Consider the following 25,967-nt stretch of genomic DNA (forward strand, 5'->3'; position numbering starts at 1 on the left):
CAGCGTCGAAGAAAATCTGACGTTTTTTGGACTTTCATCCATATTCAGAAGAATATTTAATTTTAAATTAACATTAGGATTATACTGTTGTGATGTCATTATTCAGTATCTTCTCCTTTTCTCACTCACTTTCATGTAAGCACCTGCTCTCCCTTTAGTCGTTTTACACTACAACAGACAGCAACACAGGCATAAACACTGAACTTATTATTATTATTATTATGGAAAACCAGATTATGATGAAAATCAAACACTTTTGAAGAGAGAGCGTATGAAATTTTAAGATTAGAGCTGGGAAGCACACACTGTTTTTTAATGCATTTTGTTGCTGGTATAAACACAAGACAGCCAAATCCAACAATTTCGAAAATCCCATCTCTTGCCACCAGGGGGTGCTGCAGCACCCTCAGCACCCACCTTCCCGCTCCCTTGTTTTCACATGAAAGTCAATGACTTTTCCAAGGGCAATTTCCCAATTGCAAATAATCAAAACAAATGGTTCTATAGCCCAGCCACACACATCCAAATCTCAGATCTCATACTTTCTCATAATTCATAATTCATGCTTCATAATGAAGTTCAACAATAAGCCACAAGGAACTGCATTGCAGTAATTTTAGAACAGTTCATGAGTCCAAGCTTAACTGCTTCATAAATGTAATACAAATGCATTAAAAAGAATGAATGCAAATGCCCAATAAATAATTTACTTTGAACATAATGATAATTCATAATAAAGATGATTCAAAGTTATTCCGCCACCAAGCAATGCGCGGTTCTTGAACAGTAGTTACTCAGATCCCGTACAGACCCATGGTACGTGTTCGGTTCTGCACAGACAAGACACCCACTCAGTCCACGTAAGTAGCATAAAGTTTATTTACCTTTCACAGATACAAAATCACAAAGTGCTTTACAATATTACAAAATAGCAATAACAACAGATGGCACAGTGCCTACGCCTTACAAATTAAATGAATAGCAACAAATCTCAGGACTGGAGCATTTTCATTCTCAAACTTAAGTGGCAATATGTCAGAGATGATCATGACTTTTAAATGTATTTTGAATTTGAAGCAGTACAATGTTTCTTTATATATCTTTGTTGAAAAATCTTTTCAGTCACAATGGATTGATAAACCAGCAACAGCCTTATTGTCCATCGCTAAGTCTTAAACTGTATACCAAGAAAAATCATGCATTGGGGTTCCCGGAGTGATGATTTTGCCACGATTTGTTTTTTAAGTAAATAATAATTGCACGTCGCTTTAATGGACATATATAGGGGTGTTTATCGGAAAACTTGGCATTTTGCATTCTTGATGTTTGATTTTCAAAGTACTGTTTTAAAAGTATTTAAGCCCCTTTTTGGATTAAGTGGATCCTTACCTCTCAGGAAAATGTGCCGTGCAATCTCAGGCTATCTTATTTTTTTATTTTTTCACATATAAACATGCATATCTGTGTTTTGTCAACCCTGTTACCGACATAACAATTATTGTTTGAAAAGGTTTTAAATGCATATTTAGAACAAATCTGATTATGAAAGATATGTCTCCCTTGTTACACTAAGTGTGTTTGTAAAGTGAGAATATTGAGGAGTTTACTTTTTTCCCATGGATGAGTATGCCCATTTACATTTGGCACTTTCACATCATCTTCTGTTTAAGAAAAAGTTATGTAAACAATCTAATAATACCCAAATTTCTTTGAGTGGATTACTGGTACTTTTTACTTAACGCATACAATTTGTTTATTTTACATGTGTCTTTTCATTTTTTTAATTATATTAGAATATTTACAAGTAACAGGGCTGACACCTCAGTAACAGGGTTGACAACAGTTAGCATATTGGTTATACTGCCTGTTTAAGTTATAGTTATGGATGTAATAGGGTTATTTATGGAGTTGTAATGGAGTTAGTTATGTGACAATCATAAACATTTAATTCAACATTACTAATCAGAATATTTTGGTGACAGATTTATTGAGAGGTTTTAGCATAGAAGATGATGAACAATTATGATACTGTGGATGTAAATGTAAGCCAATTGTTTTATTCAAAATACTGAAATGACATCACATTCCTCACGCCTTTGTTTATTTTGGTCCAATGTATAAAGTGCAAACCATATCCCAACACACGAGTGACATCACTAGTGACATCACAACTGCCCCTTCTCCATTTCCCAATATCCAATCAGCTAAGGACATCTGTCTCTCCTGATCTGCTGAGCCAATCACCTAAGCGGTGGTGGTGGTATATAGAGCCCTTGCTACTATGTCAGTACTCACATTTGTGCCATCATCACTGGAGCAGTTGTCTCGCCCCACCCCCTCTCCTGATCACCACCAACGTCATGGCTCCTGTAGAAATCCCTATGGGGGGATTATCTATCCTATACGTCACTGACGCCCCCCCTCTCTCATCTCAAGAGGAGCATCATCATATCATGGAGCCATGATGTGACGCCCCTCTTGCTATGAGAGAGGGGGGGCGTCAGTGCTGTATGAGATAGAAAATCCCCCCTATGGGGATTTGCTTTTACAGGAGCCATGACATTGGTGGCGATCCGGGGAGGGGGTGGGGCGAAGCTTTGCTCTGGAGATGATGGATGGCTTGCATGCCGCAAGCGATGACACGATGTGAGTGATGACTGCACAGGTGTGATTTAAGCTGTGGTGATGGGGGCTTTAGATAGTACCAGGAGAAGGGTATTTATGACGTCATTACTGACACCATTCGGGCAACTGACGTCACCTTGTAATGGTGACGTCATTAGAGATGGTGACGTCATTAGTGATGGTGACGTCATTTAGTGATGTCACTTGGGCAGGGGGTGTACAACCCTAAAGGACGAGGGGCATGACAGCATGAGGTGCTCTAACTATGCTGAAGAGTTTTAGTCTTCCATGATTGAAATTCAGTCAAAGTCTACACTTCAATCATGAGAGACTCGTAAGAAATTTTAACAAGCTTTATTGAATCAAAATAAACAGTTTATTAAGCATAGCGTATGACTCCATGATGTGACGCATCATGACGGCAAGAAAAGTTTATTTTCATGTACACACAAAAGCATACTTTCGTCAACCCTGATACCCGAGAATGGTAACAGGGTTGACGGTAACAGAAGAAGTTAAGAAGGAATTCCAGAATTACATTTGGCCAAAAGGTTCTTGGTGTATTTGTGAAAAATGGCCTCTATTTTGTGTGTTCGAGGCTACCACAGTCACTGCGTGACGGCAGGCGATGGCCCCCATGACACCTTTCTCTTCCATGCCTGTAGGCAGTGAGCGCCCCTGGCTGTGTCCCACCCACATGGTGCAACACCATAGACATGCAGATAGCCAAATGGCAAGCCTTCGCTCATGTAAATGCAATGAATCATTACTCTCCGGGTGCATTCAGATGTAGCGATGCGTCCACGTTATCGTCCGAGGTTTCATAATGTGGCTTTGTCTCCGCTGCACCTCATTCATCCCAAACTGACAGGTGGCGTATCAAGTATCTGATAGGCAAATGGCTTAATGAGTATGGAAATGCAGAGTAGATCAAGTTGTCAGTTTTTGCCCGCTGTGGGCGTGGATGATTTGTGTCCAATGGAAACGGTGTCAGCGTGTGAAACAGGGAGCCCCGTGTCTGTGGGAAAGATCCTGTACTACTGAGTTTTGCGAAAAGGCCTGTTGCCTAATGCACTTTTTATACTCTCTTTTTTTAAGTTTTGTTGTGATGCTTTTAAATGTTCATTTTATTCTCTTCTTTTATTCTTTTATTTCCTGTCATCCGTTTTATGTGAAGCACTTTGAATTGCCTCTGTGTATGAAATGTGCTATAAACTTGACTTGACTTGACTACTAGAACAATCATATTACACAGTTCTTTTGGATTCAGGGACAAAATGAACAACAGCTTTCAAAGCGGCAGCACAATCTGAGATTATGTTGAATAATCCTCTAATTCAGTTTGTATAAATTAATGGCTACAAGATTCAAGATGTATTGCCATTGTATTTAATAGGAATTTTGTCTTGGTCACTCTCAAACAAAGACAGACACAATATACAAACAATAAACATCAAACACAAAAAATACATTTTTGCATCGTATCCAGCAGAAAGTGCTATAGGTAATACATAGTGCAAATTCAGATAATTTATGGCAGGGGTTCCCAACCTTTTTTGGCTTGTGACCTTATTTTGACGTCACAAAAATCTAGGGACCCGAGACGCTCAATTTCCGGTACACCATCGATAATATCATCAGTGACATCGTCAGTGATGTCACATAGTATGCTTCTTTTCCCCCCCGCAGACTTTAATCTGAGAATTCGGACTTTAATCTAAAAATTCGGACTTTTTTCCTCAAAATTATGATTTAAAGTTATTATAATCTCAAAAGATTTTCATGTAAATAAAAAATAAATAAAAATAAGAGTGACTCACAATGTTGATTGAGGCTATGGTCCATTGATGGAAGCCTTTGCAGTATATAGTGACATTATGTGACATTAGTAATGTCTGCAACACTGTTTGGATCTTACCTGCAATGACCACTCATCACCATAGGTGTCACCCAAGAGAACAAAACTGAAATCTTAGAGATTATCACTTTAAACTCAGAACTAAAAATAAATAAATAAATAAATAAATAAATAAATAAATAAATAAATAAATAAATAAATAAATAAATAATTGCAAGTGACTCTAATCATCTTTGGTAGTATTAAATTGTGTGTGGTGTAAAACAAATAATACGAAATTTCAGATCAGATTCAGATTCATTTATTAAGGACTGCACAACAAGTCGGCAGAATTTGCTTTTGTTAAGCAATTGTTAAGCACATGAATATTGTGTCAGCATGAGACATTACAGTACATAGACAGACATATGGCAACATAAATACAGAACATTCAACATATACATTGCTGGAGAGGTATGCAGTGAGATTTCAGAGGTGAGTGGAGTTCAGAAACCTGATGGCAGTGGGGAAAAAACTGTTTTTGAATCGGGTTGTTTTGGTGGAAATGGATCTGTAGCGCAGTCCAGAGGGCAACAGTTGGAAAAGGTGATTGGCTGGGTGAGATGGGTCAGAAACTATTTTTTGTGCTTGTGTGATTGTCCGTTTATGGTGGAGAGTGTCTAGTGATGGGAGTGGGGTACCTATAATTTTTGAAGCTTTTTTTATTATTCGTTGGAGTTTGTTGCGTGAGTTACTGTCCAGGTTGCCGTACCAGATGGTTATGGATGAGGTGAGAATGCTTTCTAGTATGGCTGTATAGAACTGGAGGAGCAGATTGGATTTTACTTTGAATTTTTTGAGCTGCCGGAGGTGAAAAAGTCTTTGATTGGCCTTTTTGATTATGTGACCGGTGTTATTGTCCCATTTGAGTGTATTGCTGATGTGGGTGCCCAGGAATTTGTATGTGTCTGTGGTGGTTATGGGTTGTCCGGAGATGTGGAGGGGTGTCTTGGGGGGTGGATTCCGTCGGAAGTCTGTGATGAGTTCTTTGGTTTTGGAGGTGTTGAGTTGTAGGTTGTTGTCCTGGCACCAAGTGACCGCTTGGGCCACTTGGTTCCGGTATTGATCTTCATTATTGTTGGTGATGAGTCCAGTTATGGTGGGAGGAGGACCCGGAAGGACCCGGAAGGAGGTGACCCTCTCTACCACTTGGCCATTGATGGAGAGAGGGGGGAAGGAGGCTAGTGCTTGTTCTAAAATCAACAACCAGATGAATGGAGAATTTCAGTATTTTTCAACCAAATTGGTGCAGTATTCACCAAGATCGCTTCAGTTAGCAGCCGCTTTTCCCACATGCCCCTACTGCACTAAACAAGCTTGTTTTTTTCCAGGTTGAAAAATACAGAAATTCTCCTTTTAACATCCCTCCACTCTGATGGTGGATTCGACACGCTGAGCATCTTTGAAACGCTGTTGCTATGAAGGTTCGAAACCTTGAGGTCTCTCATTCCTGATGTAGCGTACTTCAGTACAGAGGTACATATATCAGTCCAAAAGAAGAAGAACTAGACGGACAAACCCGTCTTTATTTCTCACACGACAACCCGACACATGCATGCGGCCACACACACACACTCATGCTGATGGTGGCCGGTATTATAGTCTCTGCATTTATCCCATCCAGGCTTGTCCTTCCTCCGGTGGGCAGGCCAGGAGCAGTGGGCAGCTTTCTTGTGTACAGCGCCCGGGGACCAACTTCGGTTGTAGTCGTCACTGGTCAGATGACAATCTTCTGCATGTTTTTAGTGGGGGTCCATACCGATGTTGTATGGAGGAACCCCTGGGGAGCACGGGGAGAACATGCAAACTCCACACAGAAGGGCCCTTTTGATGGGCAGTGGGCACCTGAGGATATGGGGGGGGGGGGGGGACACACCCTCGGCGCCCACAGCGTCCCAGGCAGGAATCGAACCCAGGACCTTCTGGCTGTGAGGCGACAGCTCTACCGCTGAGCCACCGTGCCCCCCCCACCGTGTCCTGAAGATGGATCTGCAGGTCCTTCCTCGATCTCCCAAAAAATTTCGGCTCCGAAATTGTAAAATGGTAACGTACGTTTCAACAGGGGTGGGGGTGTGGTTTGGGCGGAGATTTTCTGTTTCTAACCCCTCCCCCTACCCTAACCCTATAACCCTAAGATCTCAGAACGTTACCATTTTACAATTTTCGAGCCGAAATTGTAACATAGTTACAACGTTGGTCCAAAACGTTGCTATTTTACAATTTTCTGTGAGACTGTGTTGTGCAACCAGGCAGCCCTGAGTTCCAGACGAGGGATGGTGAGTGGTTTCTATGGGGCCACTCTGGCTTTCCCCATTCTGAAAACACACATTTCTGTTGACTAAAATAGCGGCTCTACTAGGCAGTCCAAAAAACACAGGAGAAAACACTTTGAGGCACATCATAAAAATAATTCAGTTAGCCTATAAAGTTATTCTTTTGAACATTTATTCTTTCACTTCAAAGACACATAAAAAAATCCATCTGGTAGCAGTTGACCAAATCATAAATTGGCGTGTGAGAGTGCGGTCAACAGAAACTATCCACTCCCAAGCTCACTCTCTCTGTCAATGCAAAAAAAAAAAAAAAAAAGTAGTACACAAAAAGAGTAACTAATGGACAGGTAATAATTAAGTAATGATTTAGTACTCATGAAACTACTCAGTATGATGCACCACTTTACAATAGGGTACACAAAAAGAGTAACTAATGGACAAGTAATAGTAATAGTAATAGTAATAGTAATAGTAATAGTAATAGTTTATAGCCTACTTAAAATAAAATACAATACTTATTCAGTCTCAACCCTTACAGAAAAAACACATGAGGTTCACATGTGTCCACATGTTTCAACACGTGTCCACATGTGGTGAACATGTGGACACATGTTAAATTTTCACATGTGAACACATGTGGAACACATGTGTTCACATGGGAAGCATGTGGTTTTGGAACATTTTCACATGTGGAAAACATGTTTTCCACATCTGGAAAACAACATTTACATGGGTTTCACATGTAATCACATAGGTTTCACATGTAATCACATGGGAATTTACATGGGTTTCACACATTTCACATGTGAAAACGTTCCAAAACCACACGCTTCCCATGGGCAAAGCACATGTTTCACATGTGTTCCACATGTTGTCACATGTGAAATTGAACATGTTTTCACAATTGCACATGTGCTAAAATCACATGCGATCACATTTGATTTTTGCACATGTGAAATTCATGTGGTTTTTCTGTAAGGGAAAGTATAGTGTTGTGCTCAAGACCTAACGTTGGGACTGTGAGTTCACCCCCCCCCCCCCCCCCCAATCTATTTCTAGATCATCCCCTCCCCTCCTCTGAGACGATGACTTTGTTATTCGGTGTATGAGGATACGCCAAATATCTAAAGATAATCTGCCGGATTTCCCTAGTGGTGAGGGGGAGAACATTCTCACATACAGTCAACATGTGTGGAATGCGTAACATAGTGATGAGATTGCCACACTGCGTCACGACAGCAGAGATTTTTCGACACCATCTTGCGCCAGAGAGGTCACAAGTTCACCTCCCTCAGGAGCACAGATGTGTCCCTCTCTGCAGGCAACACATCACATAAGACTGCCGAATCACCAGTGCTGGGGGTAACTCATTACAAAAGTAACATATTACATGTAATATATTACTTTTAGCAGTAACTCAGTAATATAACTTATTACTTATAGGATTTCAGTAATATTATACCAGTTACTTTGTCAAGTAACTCAAGTTACAAATTGAGTTACATTTGATTAAATCAAAGCACACATTTAAAAAAGATACAATCATTTCCTAATCAAACTGTGTTTTATGCAAATAACCACTATAGATGACAATAACAAAGGAAAAGAATAACATTTAGAATTTTGGATTGTTTACACTGACTTCAAGGCGGTTGACATTCTTTTTCGGGATGGTTCCGGGGCGGCGATGTCATTCTGCTGCTGCTGTTGTTTTGGTAAAAGTAATGCAAACGTAGTGTAATAAGTAACGAGTTACTCAACACAGAAAGTAATATTGTAAAGTAATGTATTACTTTCAAATGAAAGTAACTAGTATATGTAGTATATTACATTTTGAAAGTAACTTGTCCAACACTGCTAAGCAATGATATGAAGTAACGGCGAAGGCTGCAAGTCACAGGAAACAGGATTTAAGCACTTGTTCTGCCAGACCCCACTGTGGTTGAGTCATTTTGCCAAGCTGCTGTCCTAGACGTAGCCTAGCATATGTTTATTTTTAATTAGCAACATTACCTCCTCCGCACATTGTTATTCCTTTGATAATACAGTCTCCTACAAACCTCCGGCCCAAGCTGTTCTGCCTCTGCCAACTCCTGTCAGCATACGGGCAAATGAAGGAGGACGGATTGTGAGATACATGTTTTAGAAAGTGTGCCTCTCTGCCAGTGTTGGGCAAGTTACTTTCAAAATGTAATATACTACATATTACTAGTTACTTTCATTTGAAAGTAATAAGTTACTTTACAATATTACTTTCTGTGTAGAGTAACTCGTTACTTATTACACTACTTTTGCTTTACTTTGACCAAAACAACAGCAGCGGCAGAATGACATCATGTCCCCGGAACCATCCTGAAAAATAATTTAAACCGCCTTGAAGTCAGTGTAAACAATCCAAAATTCTAAATGTTATTCTTTTCCTTTGTGATTGTCATATATAGTGGTTATTTGCATAAAAACACAGTTTGATTAGGAAATGATTGTATCTTTTTTAAATATGTGCTTTGATTTAATAAAATGTTATTCAATTTGTAACTTGTAACTGGTATAATATTACTGAAATCCTATAAGTAATAATAAGTTATATTACTGAGTTACTGCTAAAAGTAATATATTACATGTAATATGTTACTTTTGTAATGAGTTACTCCCAACACTGCTCCCTGCTGCCTGTTTTCTAATGTTTTCTACGGAATGTGAAGTCACAGCAACATTCCTCTCCAGGACCTCCAATGGCTCCTTGGTCAACACACACAGACTCGGCTGGCTGTGCACGAGTTTACATAATCCAAGTCTCGCTGTGTGTGTTCAGCGTTGGAAGTGAATGAATCAGGTTGCTGCGGTGGGAAAGGGAATGTTCACCATTTATGGCAATATGCCATAAATTACCTACATTGTAGGGCCTACAACAGTCTATGTTGTACACACACACCTAGAAAAGCAGGTGTCCGGTCGCCGGGCTGCGATAGGTCCAGGAGAAAACGGTCCCTGTAAATGATTTAGCCTGGTAAAACCGTACTGATCATGTGACCTCACATTCTGTTTTGTTCTGTGGATCGGCCTGGCATCCAGCCCCGCCCCCATCCATTTCCAGAAATGATAAGTGCACGGCCCAATCAGAGACCTGCTTCATAGTGCACGGCCCAATCAGAGACCTGCTTCAAAGTGCACGGCCCAATCAGAGACCTGCTTCATAGTTGACAACATAACTGGCCGCTGGCAAAATAGTATGGCGTCTCCTGAAGCAACAAGCTGTAACATTAACTTTTTTTCCCTCATTTTTAACAGGGAGTTATACCTGGAGGAAACCCTCAGGGGAGCGCGGGGAGGAATAAGATGCAAACGCCACACAGAAAGGCCCTCTTTGGGCCGTAGGCACTGAGGACATGGGAACGGGGACACACCCTCAGCGCCCAAAGGGTCCCAGGTGGGAATCGAACCCGGGACCTTCTCGCTGTGAGGCGAGAGCGCTACCAGTGCACCACCGTGCCCCCTTGCTGTAACATTAACGTCAGTAGAAACACAGCCAGTAAGTGCAGTTATTGCAGGAATAGAGTGGATTCTAATTGGATTTGGTGCACGCTGATTGGCTGAAGGAGTTTTTCTGTCAATTAGGCAAGTACTCCCGCCCACTGAAATGGCTGTGGACGAGCTGGAGGCAAAGACCGATGGACAGAATGAAACGGAAGGTGAGGTCACGTGATCATGGTGGTTTTAGCAGCCTATAACATGATTGGCATGTGAGATGTCAGATAGAAAGATGGAAAATGTGAATGTTTGGAGAATCTAAATGACTTCTATTGAGGTGATAAATGTATGTTTTTTACAAAGTCAAAATGGGTTCAGGAAAGCCGAGGTCGAACCTTGCGGTTGACCCATATAACCGTGGCTATGGCTCAAGGAAGCACTGACGTTTCTCTTTCTCAAGTGAAAGATATCTATCTACTTCAAACCAACTACACACAGGAGAGGAACGATGCCTGCAGAGGGTTGGTGAAATAGGGACATCTAGTGGAGACACAGCCTGATTGCACCCACGTGAGTAAACAGGAGTGTCCCGATAACTTAAGAGGACTAAAGTGCATACAGTGAGTATGATCAGATGTACATGTGACAACGTAGGTTTAGATGTTATTTGCCCCTCGTATAAATAACCCTCTCAGTCCAATCCTTAATGTCCTCCTCTCTCCAATGCATATATATCTACCACTAAACTAAGTACCAGAGATCATCTTTGATGATCATGAAATATTGCATGTGGACATTTTACAGATGAGATGTTTTCACATTCCAGGGCAATCATATTTCACACACTCACACACACACACACACACACACACACACACATGCACGCACGCACACGCGCACACACACACACACACACACACACACCTAGAATGGCCATAGTTGGTCATTTTGGGATTTTAGTAGTTCCTAGGCTCGCTGTTGCATGCACTCGTCTGCTCTATTGGCATGCGCAGCAGCGCACAATTGCCAACTTTGCATCACGGATGACATCACTCACTGATGACATCACAATTGCTCGCGTGACCATCGCTGATCACATCGTGGAGTGCTCGAGTGACATCGCTAGGCACACAATTGCCCAACTTCGCATCACTGATGACATCAGCGCACTCACTGATGTCATCAGTGATGCGAGGTGGTGAGAGAAAAGTAGAGTGACATCATCAGTGACATCACAATTGCTCGATTGACCGTCACTGATGACATCATGGAGCGCTCGAGTGACTTCACTGATGATGTCATAGACATTGTGACATCATCGGTGACATCATTCATTATCGACCAAAATCATCTCAAATCTCACAAAGTGGGACCAAAATCGCAGACAGAAAGACAGACAGAGCCCACTTACTAAATTTTATGATGATGACTATAGGCCTCGCCCCGTAGCTCACTTGCTCTTATGACATCACTGATGATGCGTGGCTCCGTCAGGTCACCCGCACAGCCCAGAGGCGGAAGCCATCGCCTCCGTCTGTGATGCTCTCTTTTTCAGGAGCGCCCTGTTCACATTCATACACACACATTCATACCTGGAAGCTGAGCAGTACAACCACAGTCTGATCTGCTGGCCACTGAGCAGCTCCACTGGGTGCCCTTTACACACCCTGAAAGTTTCAGCCTGATCGCACGTAAAACGGCAGAGCTGTGGCCGAACACAGAACTTGAAACAAACAAACAAACAAACATTGACCACATAGTCAATTTTATAGATAGATAGATAGACTAGGCATCTCGCGCGCTCGATGCCTCAGCTGGGCCGCTGCGCGGCCTCACCCGCAGCTCGGCTGCTGCGTAGCCTCACCTGCCCTATTGGCACGCGTGGGTGTGTGTGTGTGTGTTGCTCACTAAATGTTATTGCATCAGTGTCACAATGACTCCTTGTGTGTGTGTGCCCCATTATATCACTGATGACATCATCTGTGTGTGTGCCCCCCATGACATCACTGATCAGTCTTGTCACAATGCCTCCTTGTGTTTGACATCACTGATCAGTCTTGTCACATTTGTCTCCTTGTGTGTGTGCGCTCGCGCCCTTATGACATCACTTTTTGACCACTGATGACATCACTGATGACATCACATCATTAGCTAATTAGCCTAATTAAAAAATCCTGCTCCGTCAGGTCACCCGCACGGGTGCCCTTTACACACCCTGAAGGTTTCAGCCCGATCGTACGTAAAACGACAGCTGTGGCCGAACACAGAGCTTGAAACAAACAGACAGAGCCCACATACTCAATTATATAATATAGATAGATAGATGATGAAGATGATAGAGCCATTCTAGTAGTTATGGAATTCTGGGCCCTTCTAAGTGGGACAAACTACCACAACAAACTACCCAGATAACACGCCACAAGGTAACACAGAAAACTACAAGAACAAAGAACTACAAAATACACCATAGAACTACAAAATATGGCAAAGAACCATAAAAGTACCATAAAGCAATGCTGTGTCTGTCCAGCCTCAGCCATCATTGAGATATATAATATATATATATCTTTATTATATGTCGATGTCAGCCATGCTCTGAGTCTGAGCAAGTTGGATGCTTTTGGTACTTTGTGGTCTTTTGCCGTATGCTTTGTGGAACTCTGACACAAGATATTTATGACATAGTTTGAATATTTCCCTTTTCCAGCTTCCGATGCAGCTTCACTGCAGGAAGTCTGTTCTCTGGCGGAAGATCATGTGTCTAAATCAACGTGGCTGATAATACCAGGAAACCGTAAAACCTGAACTGAACAGGGTGTTCCAGGCCTCCCACACTATATTCAAAGAACTATGGTACAAAACTCTGCAAGGATCCACTATATAATATACTGTATATATATATATATATATATATATATATATATACATATATATGTGTGTGTGTGTGTGTGTGTGTGTGTGTGTGTGTATGTATGTGTGTGTATATATGTATGTGTGTGTGTGTGTGTATACATGTATATATAGTGTGTGTATGTAAATATATATATATATATATGTGTGTGTGTGTGTGTGTGTGTGTGTGTGTGTATGTATATGTATATTAGGGGTGGGAATCACCAGAAGCCCACGATACGATACTAAAACGATACTTGAGTCACGATATGATAGTATTGCGATACTGCGATATGATAGTATTGCGATATCGCCGATATTGCGATATATTAAATATTGCGATATTTCAATATATTGTCTAACTCCTTTTCCTACCTTTTCCTTGACTTCACCGGAAGTAAAACATGCAGTGTTTTTTTGTTTTGTTTTGTTTTTGCCCCACATGTAGGCTACATTATTAAGCTTATCTGGACTCAATACGCCACTGCAGGCGCGGACTGCAACATGGGGCGCTTCGGGCAGATGCCCGGTGGCCTGACATGGCCTGCAAAAAAAAAAAAAACGATACTTGACGTCCACAATATCGTCAGGCAAAAGATCGCGATACTAAAGTGTATCGATTTTTTCCCCCACCCCAAATGTATACGGTATATATAATTTATATATATATACAGTATATATATATATATATATATATATATATATATATATATATACACACATATACATACACACACACACACACACACACACACACACACACACACACGTGTGTGTGTGTGTGTGTGTGTGTGTGTGTGATGAAATTATTGAATGAAGAAAGGCACAACCTCAAGGGAGTCTGGTGCATTTTTTTATTTGTTCAATGACTTAGAAATGTTGCTGTGTGTGAAATCTGCAGGGCACGTTGATCCTCCTGTAAACCAGCGAACCTCAATCCCTCTCATCTCTGTCACTATTTCAAGTCACAAGAACATCATTATGAAACAGACAGATATAACTGAATAACAAAATGGTCTTCCTTTTTTCCCCAAATAACAAAAAGTAAAAAATCAAATCAAATAAAAAACAACCTTGAAAAACAATGATCAATGTCATCAAATGACAATAAATAAGGAGCACTCTTCCTTGGACAGAGATATATGTTCTAATCTAAAATCTTTTGTAATAAAAAATAGAACTTCAGTGCATTTCCTTTGACATGTTTTCTGCTGCTTCTTCAATAGCTCTTTGATGCAACTCTTAGTTACCCTGGCATTAAAGCAATAGAATAGAGAGGAATAGAACAGAAACAATTCTGTCTGTATTCTTTAGAACAGAAACAATCAGAACACCAAATATGAACCCGCCTGTACTGTACATCTCAAAAACACAAACCCGGACAGAAAAGGCACAAGTAACTAACAGTTTGAGTAATACTGGACAAAAAGGACAAACAAAAATGTCATTATATTTTTGATTAAAAGATTTTGGTCATTTACAAATTTATTCATATTCCTTTGACATAATATATTCAAACAGATAATAAGATAGCAAGTATCAATAAAGATACAGGAGGGGATATATAGATTTACGGAAACATTATTTTCACAAAGAAAAAAAGTGCATTTTATAACAAACCTGAATATTGCCAAAGAACAAACATTTAAGTTAACAATAGTATTGAAAACTGTATAAAAAACAAAGCGATAAAAATCGAAACTAGTGTAGCAACCGATAAAGCAAAAATGGGACGCATGACGCATCAAGGTGTCAACACTGTTAAGTGCTCTGGTCTGTTCTGGCTGAGTCTCCGTTAGCTCCTCCCTCCTCCAGACCAGCACCAGGTGGTGGCTCCTCCCCGTCCGACTGCTGTCCAATGACACGCGAGGCTAAGGGGGCTACTAGACTGAGGGATGGTCTCGAATGATGAACGTCTCTCACCCTGGTCTCAGCAGTAGCAGACCAGCGGTGGCCGTGGTGGCGGCCATATTGCTTCGAGTCTGTCGTCTCCAACTGTGGTTCGGAACAAGTTAGTGCTGCGCTGGGGCAGCTGCGCAGCCGCGACCGGCTGGTTCCTGCTTCCTGGTTCTCTAACCAGTGGTCTCCAGGAGTCCTAAGGAGCCCTTGAGTTCTGGGGGTCCGGCCCCAGGGTGACTCAAACCTGGCCAGCGACGGCCCCTCCATCGGGGGCCAAGATGTTGGGGAAGAAGAAGTTGTGGTGGTGGTGGGGTGGGACCTAGGTCTGGCCTGTACCATTTGGATCCCTCCGATGGGGATCATCAGATAGGGGACCTTGGCCTGCTGCGAGTGCATGGGGAGGTGGCTGAAGAGGTTGTCCGCCGCTTGGCGGCCGGGATAACCCTCGCCGGCAGAAAGACGGAACACAGGTGGAAACATGCTGAGCGCCTCTGGTGACATTTGCACTCCCCCTGCTGTACCACTTCTCTCCTGTAGGGGGAGCAAAGACTTCATCAATACAACTCATGGACTTGCTCTCTCACACTGGGACCTTCAGAGGTCCTGCACATTTTAATGCCTATTTAACTTAGCCTGTAAATTTCATGTACATTCAATGTAAACTCTTATTTAACTCCGACTGTAAATTCATGTAAATCCACTGCCTATTTAACGTCTATTTAACTCAGTCTGTAAATCTCATGTAAATCCAACGTAAATTCATATTTATCATCCACAGAACACTTCACCACTCATGTACATATTTACTCGATTTGATTGCACTTGCAACTTTGTGATTGTCTTTAGTTATCTTCCTACTTCTTATCTCTGTATATTGATGTGACCGGCCGCTACGCTGCATACAGACGCTAAGACAAATTCCTCGTATGTAACTTGCATACTGTGGCAATAAAAGTGATTCTGATTCTGATTCTGAGGAGACAAGTGTAGTTGTCTAGCTTGTCTATTTTGTCATTTGTTTAACATTTGTTTGGTACAGATTTATGCTGACCAATAAAAAATAACAACACAGAGACACAACTGAACTCACCAGCCTGACATGACTACCCTTTGTACCGGGGCTCTCCCAGGGCAGGTATCCAGGGCTCCTCCTGTGCTGCACCCCAAGCGGCGAGGGAGGGGTCCGAGCTTCTGATGCCCAGTAGCAGCCGGGGAAAAGGGAATGAAGAAGAGGAGAGAGGGCTCTGATGGGGGACGGTCCTCTCTCTGGGGAAGGGGAGACGTGTCGGCCAGGAGGGGACGCTTCTGTCCTGGGGGAGAGGGGGCTGCGGATGGGGGAGGATGACAGCTCCAGCCTGGGGGAAAGGCTGCGGCTGGGGGAGCAGCTCTCGCTGCTGGGGGAGAAGGCTCTGGGCGAGGCGTTCCAGCCCCGCCGCGAGAACAGCGCTCTCCGGCTGCCGGGCGAGGTGGCGCGCCGTCTGCCGGGCCAGAGTCTTCCGGGCGAGGGCTCCTGGGCGGGGCTGGTGCCCGCCGGGGGCTCGGGCTCCGGGGTGCCTTGCTGCCCCGTCGACGGGCGGGTGTCTGACGAACAGGACGATGGAGGGTCGTCGTGGGACGAGGACTCCTCCTCCTCCTCGTCATCGTCCGCGTTGTCGTCGTCTTCCTCGGACTCTTCCACATCGGAAAACTGGTGTTCGTCCTGCTCCTCTGAGCCGTACACGCGCTCACCGCTGCCTGCTGTTGGGTCACACACACACAGAGAATCATACATGCTGAGCAAAGATAGAAATATATCATTCAAATTTAAGTCAGATTTGGGTCCCGTGTTTCATTAGCTAAAATAACAAAAAATCCCAAACACAAAAAGGGTATTTCTCTCAAATCTTAATATGCACAAATGTGTTTACATCCCTGTTAGTGAGCATTTCTCATCCTCTGCCAAGAATTTGTTTCAATCGAACGACATGAACTCTAAGTATGTATATATACAGATCCTTTCCAAAAAGTTAGAATATCATGGAAAAGTTAGTTTTTTTCCATAATTCCTTTCAAAAAGTGAAACTTTCATAGATTATAGATTTATTACGCACAAAGTGAAATATTTCTAGCCTTTATTTGTTTCATTTTTCATAATTTTGGCCTACAGCTCCAGAAAACCCCCAAAACAGTATTTCAAGAAATTAGAATAGTGTGAATAAAATCAGCAGTGCCAGTTACTTCTCTCTCTTTCTTTTTTTTATATTTTTCCCCCCAGATTTTTTATCCCCCATTAGTGCTAATTTTAATTTATTTATCCTGGTTGCTACTCCACCCTCTGCCGATCTGGGAGAGAGCCGAAACTGGCTCCATGCTTCCTCTGAGACATGGGCAGTTAGCCAGCCGCTTCTTTTCACCTGACGGTTACTTCTCAGTTATGACTGACTCCAGCCTCAGTCCACTCCCTCTGAATCTCCGCCAAATTTTTGAATCGTCTTTGCTTGACAATCCGCTGAAGCCCACGGTCATCCATGGTATTTCCATGATATTCTAATTTTTTGGAAAGGATCAGTATATATATATATACTGTACATACTGTACAGTATATATATATATATATATATATATATATATATATATATATATATATATATATATATATATATATATACTCTTCAAACCGCACCCACCACCCTTCAAACCAATGGGTAGAGAGACAAGAATTCAATAGCATTTGGCTGTGAGAAGACGATTTAAAGCGTGTGTCCTTGGCTGTGATCACTGCAGTCTGTCAGGAAGAAGCAGAGTGGGTAGAGGAAGTTTATGGAGGCGATGGTGAGGTCCTTGAGGACGCAGCATGCTGGCCAGACTGAGGCCATGGTGAGGTCCTTGAGGATGCAGCATGCTAGCCAGACTGAGGCCATGGTGAGGTCCTTGAGGACGCAGCATGCTAGCCAGACTGAGGCCATGGTGAGGTCCTTGAGGACGCAGCATGCTAGCCAGACTGAGGCGATGGTGAGGTCCTTGAGGACGCAGCATGCTAGCCAGACTGAGGCGATGGTGAGGTCCTTGAGGACGCAGCATGCTAGCTAGACTGAGGCGATGGTGAGGTCCTTGAGGACGCAGCATGCTAGCCAGACTGAGGCCATCGTGAGGTCCTTGAGGACGCAGCATGCTAGCCAGACTGAGGCGATGGTGAGGTCCTTGAGGACGCAGCATGCTAGCCAGACTGAGGCCATCGTGAGGTCCTTGAGGACGCAGCATGCTAGCCAGACTGAGGTGATGGTGAGGTCCTTGAGGACGCAGCATGCTAGCCAGACTGAGGCGATGGTGAGGTCCTTGAGGACGCAGCATGCTGGCCAGACTGAGGCCATGGTGAGGTCCTTGAGGACGCAGCATGCTGGCCAGACTGAGGTGATGGTGAGGTCCTTGAGGACGCAGCATGCTGGCCAGACTGAGGCCATGGTGAGGTCCTTCAGGACGCAGCATGCTGGCCAGACTGAGGCGATGGTGAGGTCCTTGAGGACGCAGCATGCTAGCCAGACTGAGGCGATGGTGAGGTCCTTGAGGACGCAGCATGCTAGCCAGACTGAGGTGATGGTGAGGTCCTTGAGGACGCAGCATGCTGGCCAGACTGAGGCCATCGTGAGGTCCTTGAGGACGCAGCATGCTAGCCAGACTGAGGCCATCGTGAGGTCCTTGAGGACGCAGCATGCTGGCCAGACTGAGGCCATGGTGAGGTCCTTGAGGACGCAGCATGCTGGCCAGACTGAGGCGATGGTGAGGTCCTTGAGGACGCAGCATGCTAGCCAGACTGAGGCCATGGTGAGGTCCTTGAGGACGCAGCATGCTAGCCAGACTGAGGCGATGGTGAGGTCCTTGAGGACACAGCATGCTAGCCAGACTGAGGCGATGGTGAGGTCCTTGAGGACGCAGCATGCTAGCCAGACTGAGGCGATGGTGAGGTCCTTGAGGACGCAGCATGCTAGCCAGACTGAGGCGATGGTGAGGTCCTTGAGGACGCAGCATGCTAGCCAGACTGAGGTGATGGTGAGGTCCTTGAGGACGCAGCATGCTAGCCAGACTGAGGCCATGGTGAGGTCCTTGAGGACGCAGCATGCTAGCCAGACTGAGGCGATGGTGAGGTCCTTGAGGACGCAGCATGCTAGCCAGACTGAGGCGATGGTGAGGTCCTTGAGGACGCAGCATGCTGGCCAGACTGAGGTGATGGTGAGGTCCTTGAGGACGCAGCATGCTGGCCAGACTGAGGCGATGGTGAGGTCCTTGAGGACGCAGCATGCTGGCCAGACTGAGGCCATCGTGAGGTCCTTGAGGACACAGCATGCTAGCCAGACTGAGGCGATGGTGAGGTCCTTGAGGACGCAGCATGCTAGCCAGACTGAGGCCATGGTGAGGTCCTTGAGGACGCAGCATGCTGGCCAGACTGAGGTGATGGTGAGGTCCTTGAGGACGCAGCATGCTAGCCAGACTAAGGCCATGGTGAGGTCCTTGAGGACGCAGCATGCTGGCCAGACTGAGGCGATGGTGAGGTCCTTGAGGACGCAGCATGCTAGCCAGACTGAGGCCATCGTGAGGTCCTTGAGGACACAGCATGCTAGCCAGACTGAGGCGATGGTGAGGTCCTTGAGGACGCAGCATGCTAGCCAGACTGAGGCCATGGTGAGGTCCTTGAGGACGCAGCATGCTGGCCAGACTGAGGTGATGGTGAGGTCCTTGAGGACGCAGCATGCTAGCCAGACTGAGGCCATCGTGAGGTCCTTGAGGACACAGCATGCTGGCCAGACTGAGGCCATGGTGAGGTCCTTGAGGACGCAGCATGCTAGCCAGACTGAGGCCATGGTGAGGTCCTTGAGGACACAGCATGCTGGCCAGACTGAGGCCATGGTGAGGTCCTTGAGGACGCAGCATGCTAGCCAGACTGAGGCCATGGTGAGGTCCTTGAGGACACAGCATGCTAGCCAGACTGAGGCCATGGTGAGGTCCTTGAGGACGCAGCATGCTAGCCAGACTGAGGCGATGGTGAGGTCCTTGAGGACGCAGCATGCTAGCCAGACTGAGGCCATGGTGAGGTCCTTGAGGACACAGCATGCTAGCCAGACTGAGGCCATGGTGAGGTCCTTGAGGACGCAGCATGCTAGCCAGACTGAGGCCATGGTGAGGTCCTTGAGGACACAGCATGCTGGCCAGACTGAGGCAATGGTGAGGTCCTTGAGGACGCAGCATGCTGGCCAGACTGAGGTGATGGTGAGGTCCTTGAGGACGCAGCATGCTGGCCAGACTGAGGCGATGGTGAGGTCCTTGAGGACGCAGCATGCTAGCCAGACTGAGGCGATGGTGAGGTCCTTGAGGACGCAGCATGCTGGCGGCCAGACTGAGGTGATGGTGAGGTCCTTGAGGACGCAGCATGCTGGCGGCCAGACTGAGGTGATGGTGAGGTCCTTGAGGACGCAGCATGCTGGCCAGACTGCCGCGACTACATCAGGACTCTGTGCAGCGCTTTGCGTTCTTCATTTATTAATTTGACCCTTTTTTTCCTCATGTTTCTTATGCAAGAACAAACACGGGAGGAGAATAGAACATGGCGTTTGTTGCGTAAGCTGTCAGTGCTGAGCAGCTAGAATCCTTCAGAGGCAGACGTTCATCCAACTGAATATTTCTCCATAGTGTAAGTATATATATATATATATATATATATATATATAGGAAATATGTTATAGGCGATGCACCCCCCCCCCCCCCCCTTCCTTAAGTACCTGTGTCCTCGCTCTCTGGCTCGTCCAGGGATGAATCAGATACCCCGATTGCCTGGCACTTTTTCCCATGAGCCTTTGACTTCATGTGTTTAGTAAGGTTCCCTATGAAGCAAAAAGCAAAGCACATTAAAATCACATTTAACTTACAAAGTAGGGATGCACCGATTCACTTTTTCACATCCGATCCGATTACGATACCTGAATTTGGATATCTGCCGATACCGATATTATGCCGATACCAATATTTTTCTTGAATATACAGTATAGGCAAAGATTTGGCCAATTTTTTTTTTTTTTTTAATATACTGTAGCATTGCGGTGTGGCTAACAAGCTAGCAGAAAGTAGGCAGGAGACAGACATTCACTTTAGCTCAGCCGAGCGTATTTAATACCTGCCGCAGCGTACAGTCTAACCCCGGAGTTGGAGGTGTGCCGGCCGAACGTGACAGCTGGCCGGTAGCTGTCGTTAGCGTCAGACCCGCTTCTATCAGCTCACTTCCAGTTCAGCAGCTAACGTAGTGAACGTGCTCTCCTGTCAGACCGTTCACAACATCCTGGAGTCACACTCTAACTCTTCCCCGTCTTTCCAACCCCGTTCCTATCCGGCCAATACCCGTACGGACACACCTCCCTCCAAACAGAACCTCCGAACACAGTAACGTCCTTCCCACTCCTCCCCAATTCCCCAAGTCCATCTCCCCGCGTTACACAGCCCCCCCCTTTTTAATACTCCTCGCCCCTGAGGAGATCCACCTCATAGTCCCCTAAACGCGGGGGAGGCCTCCTCCTTCTCCTGGGCCTGGCCCTCCTTGAAGTTCCCTCCCCCCCAGTGTCCACTTCCCCCGTCCCCGCTCCCAGACCCATACTCGGACTGTCCACTTGCAACGGCTCCGGGGCCGCTTGCAGACCCCCCGGGGACTGTTGAGGCGCCAGTTGACCCCCCTCCCCCGGTGATTGTGGCGGCGTCCTGTTTGGCCTCCCATCAGCAGCCTGGCCCGTCCCTCGGTACGGCGCCAGACGATCGCGGTGCAGCACCACCACCCGCCCCCGCGGAGCCATCTTCGTCCTGTAGGTCACCTCCCCCATCCGTTCCAACACACAGCACGGCCCGACCCAGTGGCTTTGCAACTTGGGTGATTTCCCCTTCGTCCTCTTCGGCCCATATACCCACACTAAGTCCCCTGCCCGGAAATGCGTTCCCTTAGTGTGCAGGTCATATCCTCTCTTCTGCCGCACTCCAGCCATCTCCGCTTGCTTCCTAGCAAACTCGTGCGCCACTTCCAATCTCCCCTTCAGCTGAGACGCATACTCCACGCCTGCGGGCACCTGAGGCGCGTCCGGCGGCTGTCCATATGCCAACGCTGGCGGCGTTCTGAGTTCTCTCCCCAGCATCAGCAGGGCGGGGGTACATCCTGTAGTCTCCTGGGTTACCGAGCGACATGCCAGAAGGACCAGCGGCAGCTGTAAGTCCCAGTCTTTCTGATCTTTAGACACCACCAGGGCCAGCTGTACCCCCAGGGTGCGATTGAACCTTTCCACCAACCCGTCGCTCTGAGGGTGGAGTGGTGTCGTACGGGTCTTGTGTATGGACAACTGTCTGCACATCTCTGCAAACAGTTTCGCCTCAAAATTCCTCCCTTGATCCGAGTGTAGCTCAGTGGGGACCCCGAACCGGCTGAACATCCCTTCAATCAGCACTTCACATACTGTAGCTGCCTCCTGATCAGGAACAGCATAGGCTTCGGGCCATTTTGTGAAATAGTCCATTGCCACTACAACGAACCGGCTACCCCGCGGGGTGCGAGGGAAAGGGCCGAGCACATCCACGGCCACTCTGTCCATAGGGGCCCCCACCCGATACTGCTGTAATGGAGCTCTGCTTCGTCCCGTGGGACCTTTGCGGGCCACACAGGGGTCACATTTCTGGCAGTATGCCTGCACATCCCTCCTGCAAGTGCTCCAATAAAATGTCTCTCTGACCTTATTGAGCGTTTTGTTCTCCCCGAAGTGTCCCACCCCCGGACGGCCGTGACTGAACTGCAGCACTTCTTCCTGCCGGCCCTTAGGCACCACCACCTGCCATTTCTCCCGGCCCGAACTCGGCTCCTTCCACCGCCTGCAGAGCACACCATCCTTCAGCGCCAACCCCTCCCATTGTGACCACAGCCCCCGTAATGAAGGACCTGCGGCTGCAATGTCGGGCCACTCTGGTCTCCGATTCTCCGCCAACCACCCCAGCACCACCCTCAGTTCCGGATCAGCGTCCTGTTCCCCGGCCCAGTGTATCGGGTCGTCAAGCCGCAGGGCCATACAGAGTTCTGCTCTCCCCTCCCTTGCATCCGCACGATTGCAGTGAGAGCAGTCGGTCCCGCACGGCCGTCTCGAGAGCCCATCTGCGTTGGTATGGACGGTTCCTCTTCTGTGCTCAATAGAGAAGTTGTACTCCTGCAGCTTCTCTATCCACCTCGCCACTTGTCCCTCCGGCTCCTTGAAGGACATGAGCCACTTGAGCGATGCGTGGTCTGTCCGAACCGTGAAGTGGATCCCACACAAGTAGTACTTGAAATGCTTCACTGCGTCCACCACTGCCAGCAGCTCTCTCCGGGTCACACAGTAGTTCCGCTCTGCCTTATTGAATGCCCTGCTGTAATAAGCGATCACTCGTTCCCCCTCAGGGGTGACCTGGGCGAGCACCGCTCCCAGGGCATCTCTGCTCGCATCCGTATCCAACAGATACTCTCCATCAGGATCCGGAGTCGTCAGCACTGGGGATTGACACAGAGCGGCCTTGAGTGCGTCGAATGCCTGCTGTTGCTCGGGGCCCCACGTGAAGCGTACATGATCCTTGGTCAGGAAATTTAGGGGCGCCGCCACCGTCGAGAACCCCGGAATAAATCGTCTGTAGTAGGCCGCCAGACCCACAAACGACTTAACCTCCGATACACTTGTTGGCATTGGCCAGTCCCGAACCGCAGAAGTCTTCTTCTCCACTGTACTCACTCCCTCCCCGCTCAGCTTGTGGCCGAGGAAGATGAGCTCTCTGCGCAGGAACTTGCATTTCCCCGGGTTCAATTTTAACCCCGCCTGCTGTATCTTGGAGAAGGCCAGGCGAAGCGCCCCCAGAGCGGTGTGGAAGTCCGGTCCGTGTATCAGGACATCATCAAGGTAGATCTCTCTGTTCTGTGCGGGCACCTCAGCCAAAACTCTGTCCATAAGTCTTTCAAAGGTCGCTGGCGCGTTGCACAGCCCGAAAGGCATCACTGTGAATTGCCATAACCCCGAGCCTGTGGTGAAAGCTGTCTTGGGCCGGGCTGCCGCTGACAGTGGCACCTGCCAGTATCCGCTCTTTAGGTCCAACGACGAGAACCAAGCGGAGCCCCTTATTCCATCCAGTGCATCGTCGACTCGGGGTGGGGGGTAGGAGTCTTTGACGGTCACGTCATTCACTGGCCGGAAATCCACACAGAAACGCAAATCATCCACATCTTTCTTTGGCACCATGACTACCGGTGAGACCCATGCGCTGTTTGAGGGCTCAATCACTCCAGCCGCCCGCATTTCCTCCAAACACTTTTGTGCTGCTGCCTGCCTCTTCAGCGGGATACGTCGCGGCCGCTGTCTGATGGGGTGAGCCTTGTCCGTGTCTATGTCGTGCTCAATCAATTGCGTCCGGCCCAAGTCTGTGGGGGAGGTGGAGAAAACGGACCGATACTCCCAGAGCACATCGTGCAACTGCCGCTGCTCCATCTCCGAGAGTCCCTCTCTGTTCTGTTCCCACATTGTCTTTACGGCTTCCTCCCGGGGGTCGGGAGTGGGGGAAACCACCGCTCCGCACACGGCCACTGTCTCAGCCGCAGGAACTCCAATCGGTCGGTGCCTCCGCTGGGGTAGGGCCTCCCATGAGGGCTCTGCAGGGGTCTCCTCTTCTGGAGGGGACATATTGAGCCCCCCCTCATGTGTTTGGTCCCTCATCAGAGCATCGTGCTCCCCCACCGGCTGCAACGGCCTTTCCTTTATATCCGCTACGTGCTCTGTCTGTGCTTCCCCCGGACACGCCCCCATTGAGGTCGACTCTCTTAAATCCCCGTCATCCCCCGTTTCTGTGTCCCGGGGCCCCCCCCACAACATAGGCAGTGGTGTGCCGCCTTTAAATGTCACTGTCCCCCGTGGCCAATCTACCACCCCCCCATTAACCTTCATGAAATCAAACCCCAGAATGCACTGTTCACGGATATCGGCCACCCACATGCGACATGGAAAACTCTGTTCCCCTACCTGCACCACCACTGCATGCTGACCCAGTGTGAGAGCCCTGTCCCCCGTCGCTGTGAGGAAGGGGCGGACATTAGGATTCACTTGCAGCTCCTCCCCTAAAAGATCTGTGCGAATGAATGTTCCCGAGGACCCGGAGTCCACTAAGGCCATAACATGCCTCCCGTTGATTGAAGCCTTCACCCTTGCTACTTCAGGCCCTTGAGGGGCCCCTGTGCACTCTTCAGCCAGACAGTTGTTAAGGCCCGGCGACGGCAGAGAATGTGTCAGGTCCGGGGCGGAGTAACCTCTTCCTACTCCGCCCCCCTCTCGTTTCCCGGCAGGTGCTCCCGCTGGGGTCTGGAGTCCATGGCTAAGGGGCAGTTGTATTGGATGTGCCCCTTCTCACCACATCGCCAACAGACACGGTCCTGTGCCTCTGTCCAGCCACGCTGCGATTCTCCGTCCGTTCTGGGGTTTTGAGGGAACTGTGCCTGTGCAGAGGGTCTAGCTGGGGGAAACAGTGATTCTCCGTCCGTCCTGAGGGCTTGAGGGATCCGTGCCTGTGCAGGGGGTCTAGCAGGGAAAAACTGTGATTCTCCGTCCGTCCTGAGGCTTTTAGGGAACCGTGCCTGTGCAGGGGGTCTAGGTGGGGGCAACTGCTGGGGTCTCCTAACCCGTCCTTCAGTGAGTACCTGCTCCACTTCCTGTGCGCGCTCCAATGCGCTATCCCACGAGAGAGGGTTGCTGAGGCGAACCTGCTCCCGCAGTCTGTCAGGGGTCAGTCCACTGATAAAAGCCTCTTTGGCTAGGATGAAACGGTGTTCCTCGCTGAACTCTGGGAATGCCTTACGGGCCAGGTGGCGTAGATCAGCTGCATACACGCCCAGCCTCTCTCCATCCCCGCGTCTC

At 47.0% G+C, this 25,967-nt stretch overlaps 1 protein-coding gene across 1 annotated transcript; it reads right to left on the bottom strand.

Annotated features, from left to right (window-relative positions):
- Window positions 1–13,995: 13,995 nt before the first annotated feature.
- On the bottom strand, window positions 13,996–20,920 carry LOC310800159 (uncharacterized protein). The gene is made up of 3 exons (XM_083662746.1): window positions 20,805–20,920; window positions 16,145–16,791; window positions 13,996–15,585 (listed from the first exon to the last, which is right to left on the bottom strand). Exons 1-3 carry the CDS (start codon window positions 20,887–20,889, stop codon window positions 14,917–14,919), a joined length of 1,401 nt encoding a protein of 466 aa, XP_083518872.1. The 5' UTR covers window positions 20,890–20,920; the 3' UTR covers window positions 13,996–14,916.
- Window positions 20,921–25,967: the final 5,047 nt, after the last annotated feature.

Source organism: Poromitra crassiceps, assembly GCF_964638095.1.
Source record: "Poromitra crassiceps genome assembly, chromosome: 29".
Lineage (NCBI taxonomy): Eukaryota > Metazoa > Chordata > Actinopteri > Beryciformes > Melamphaidae > Poromitra > Poromitra crassiceps.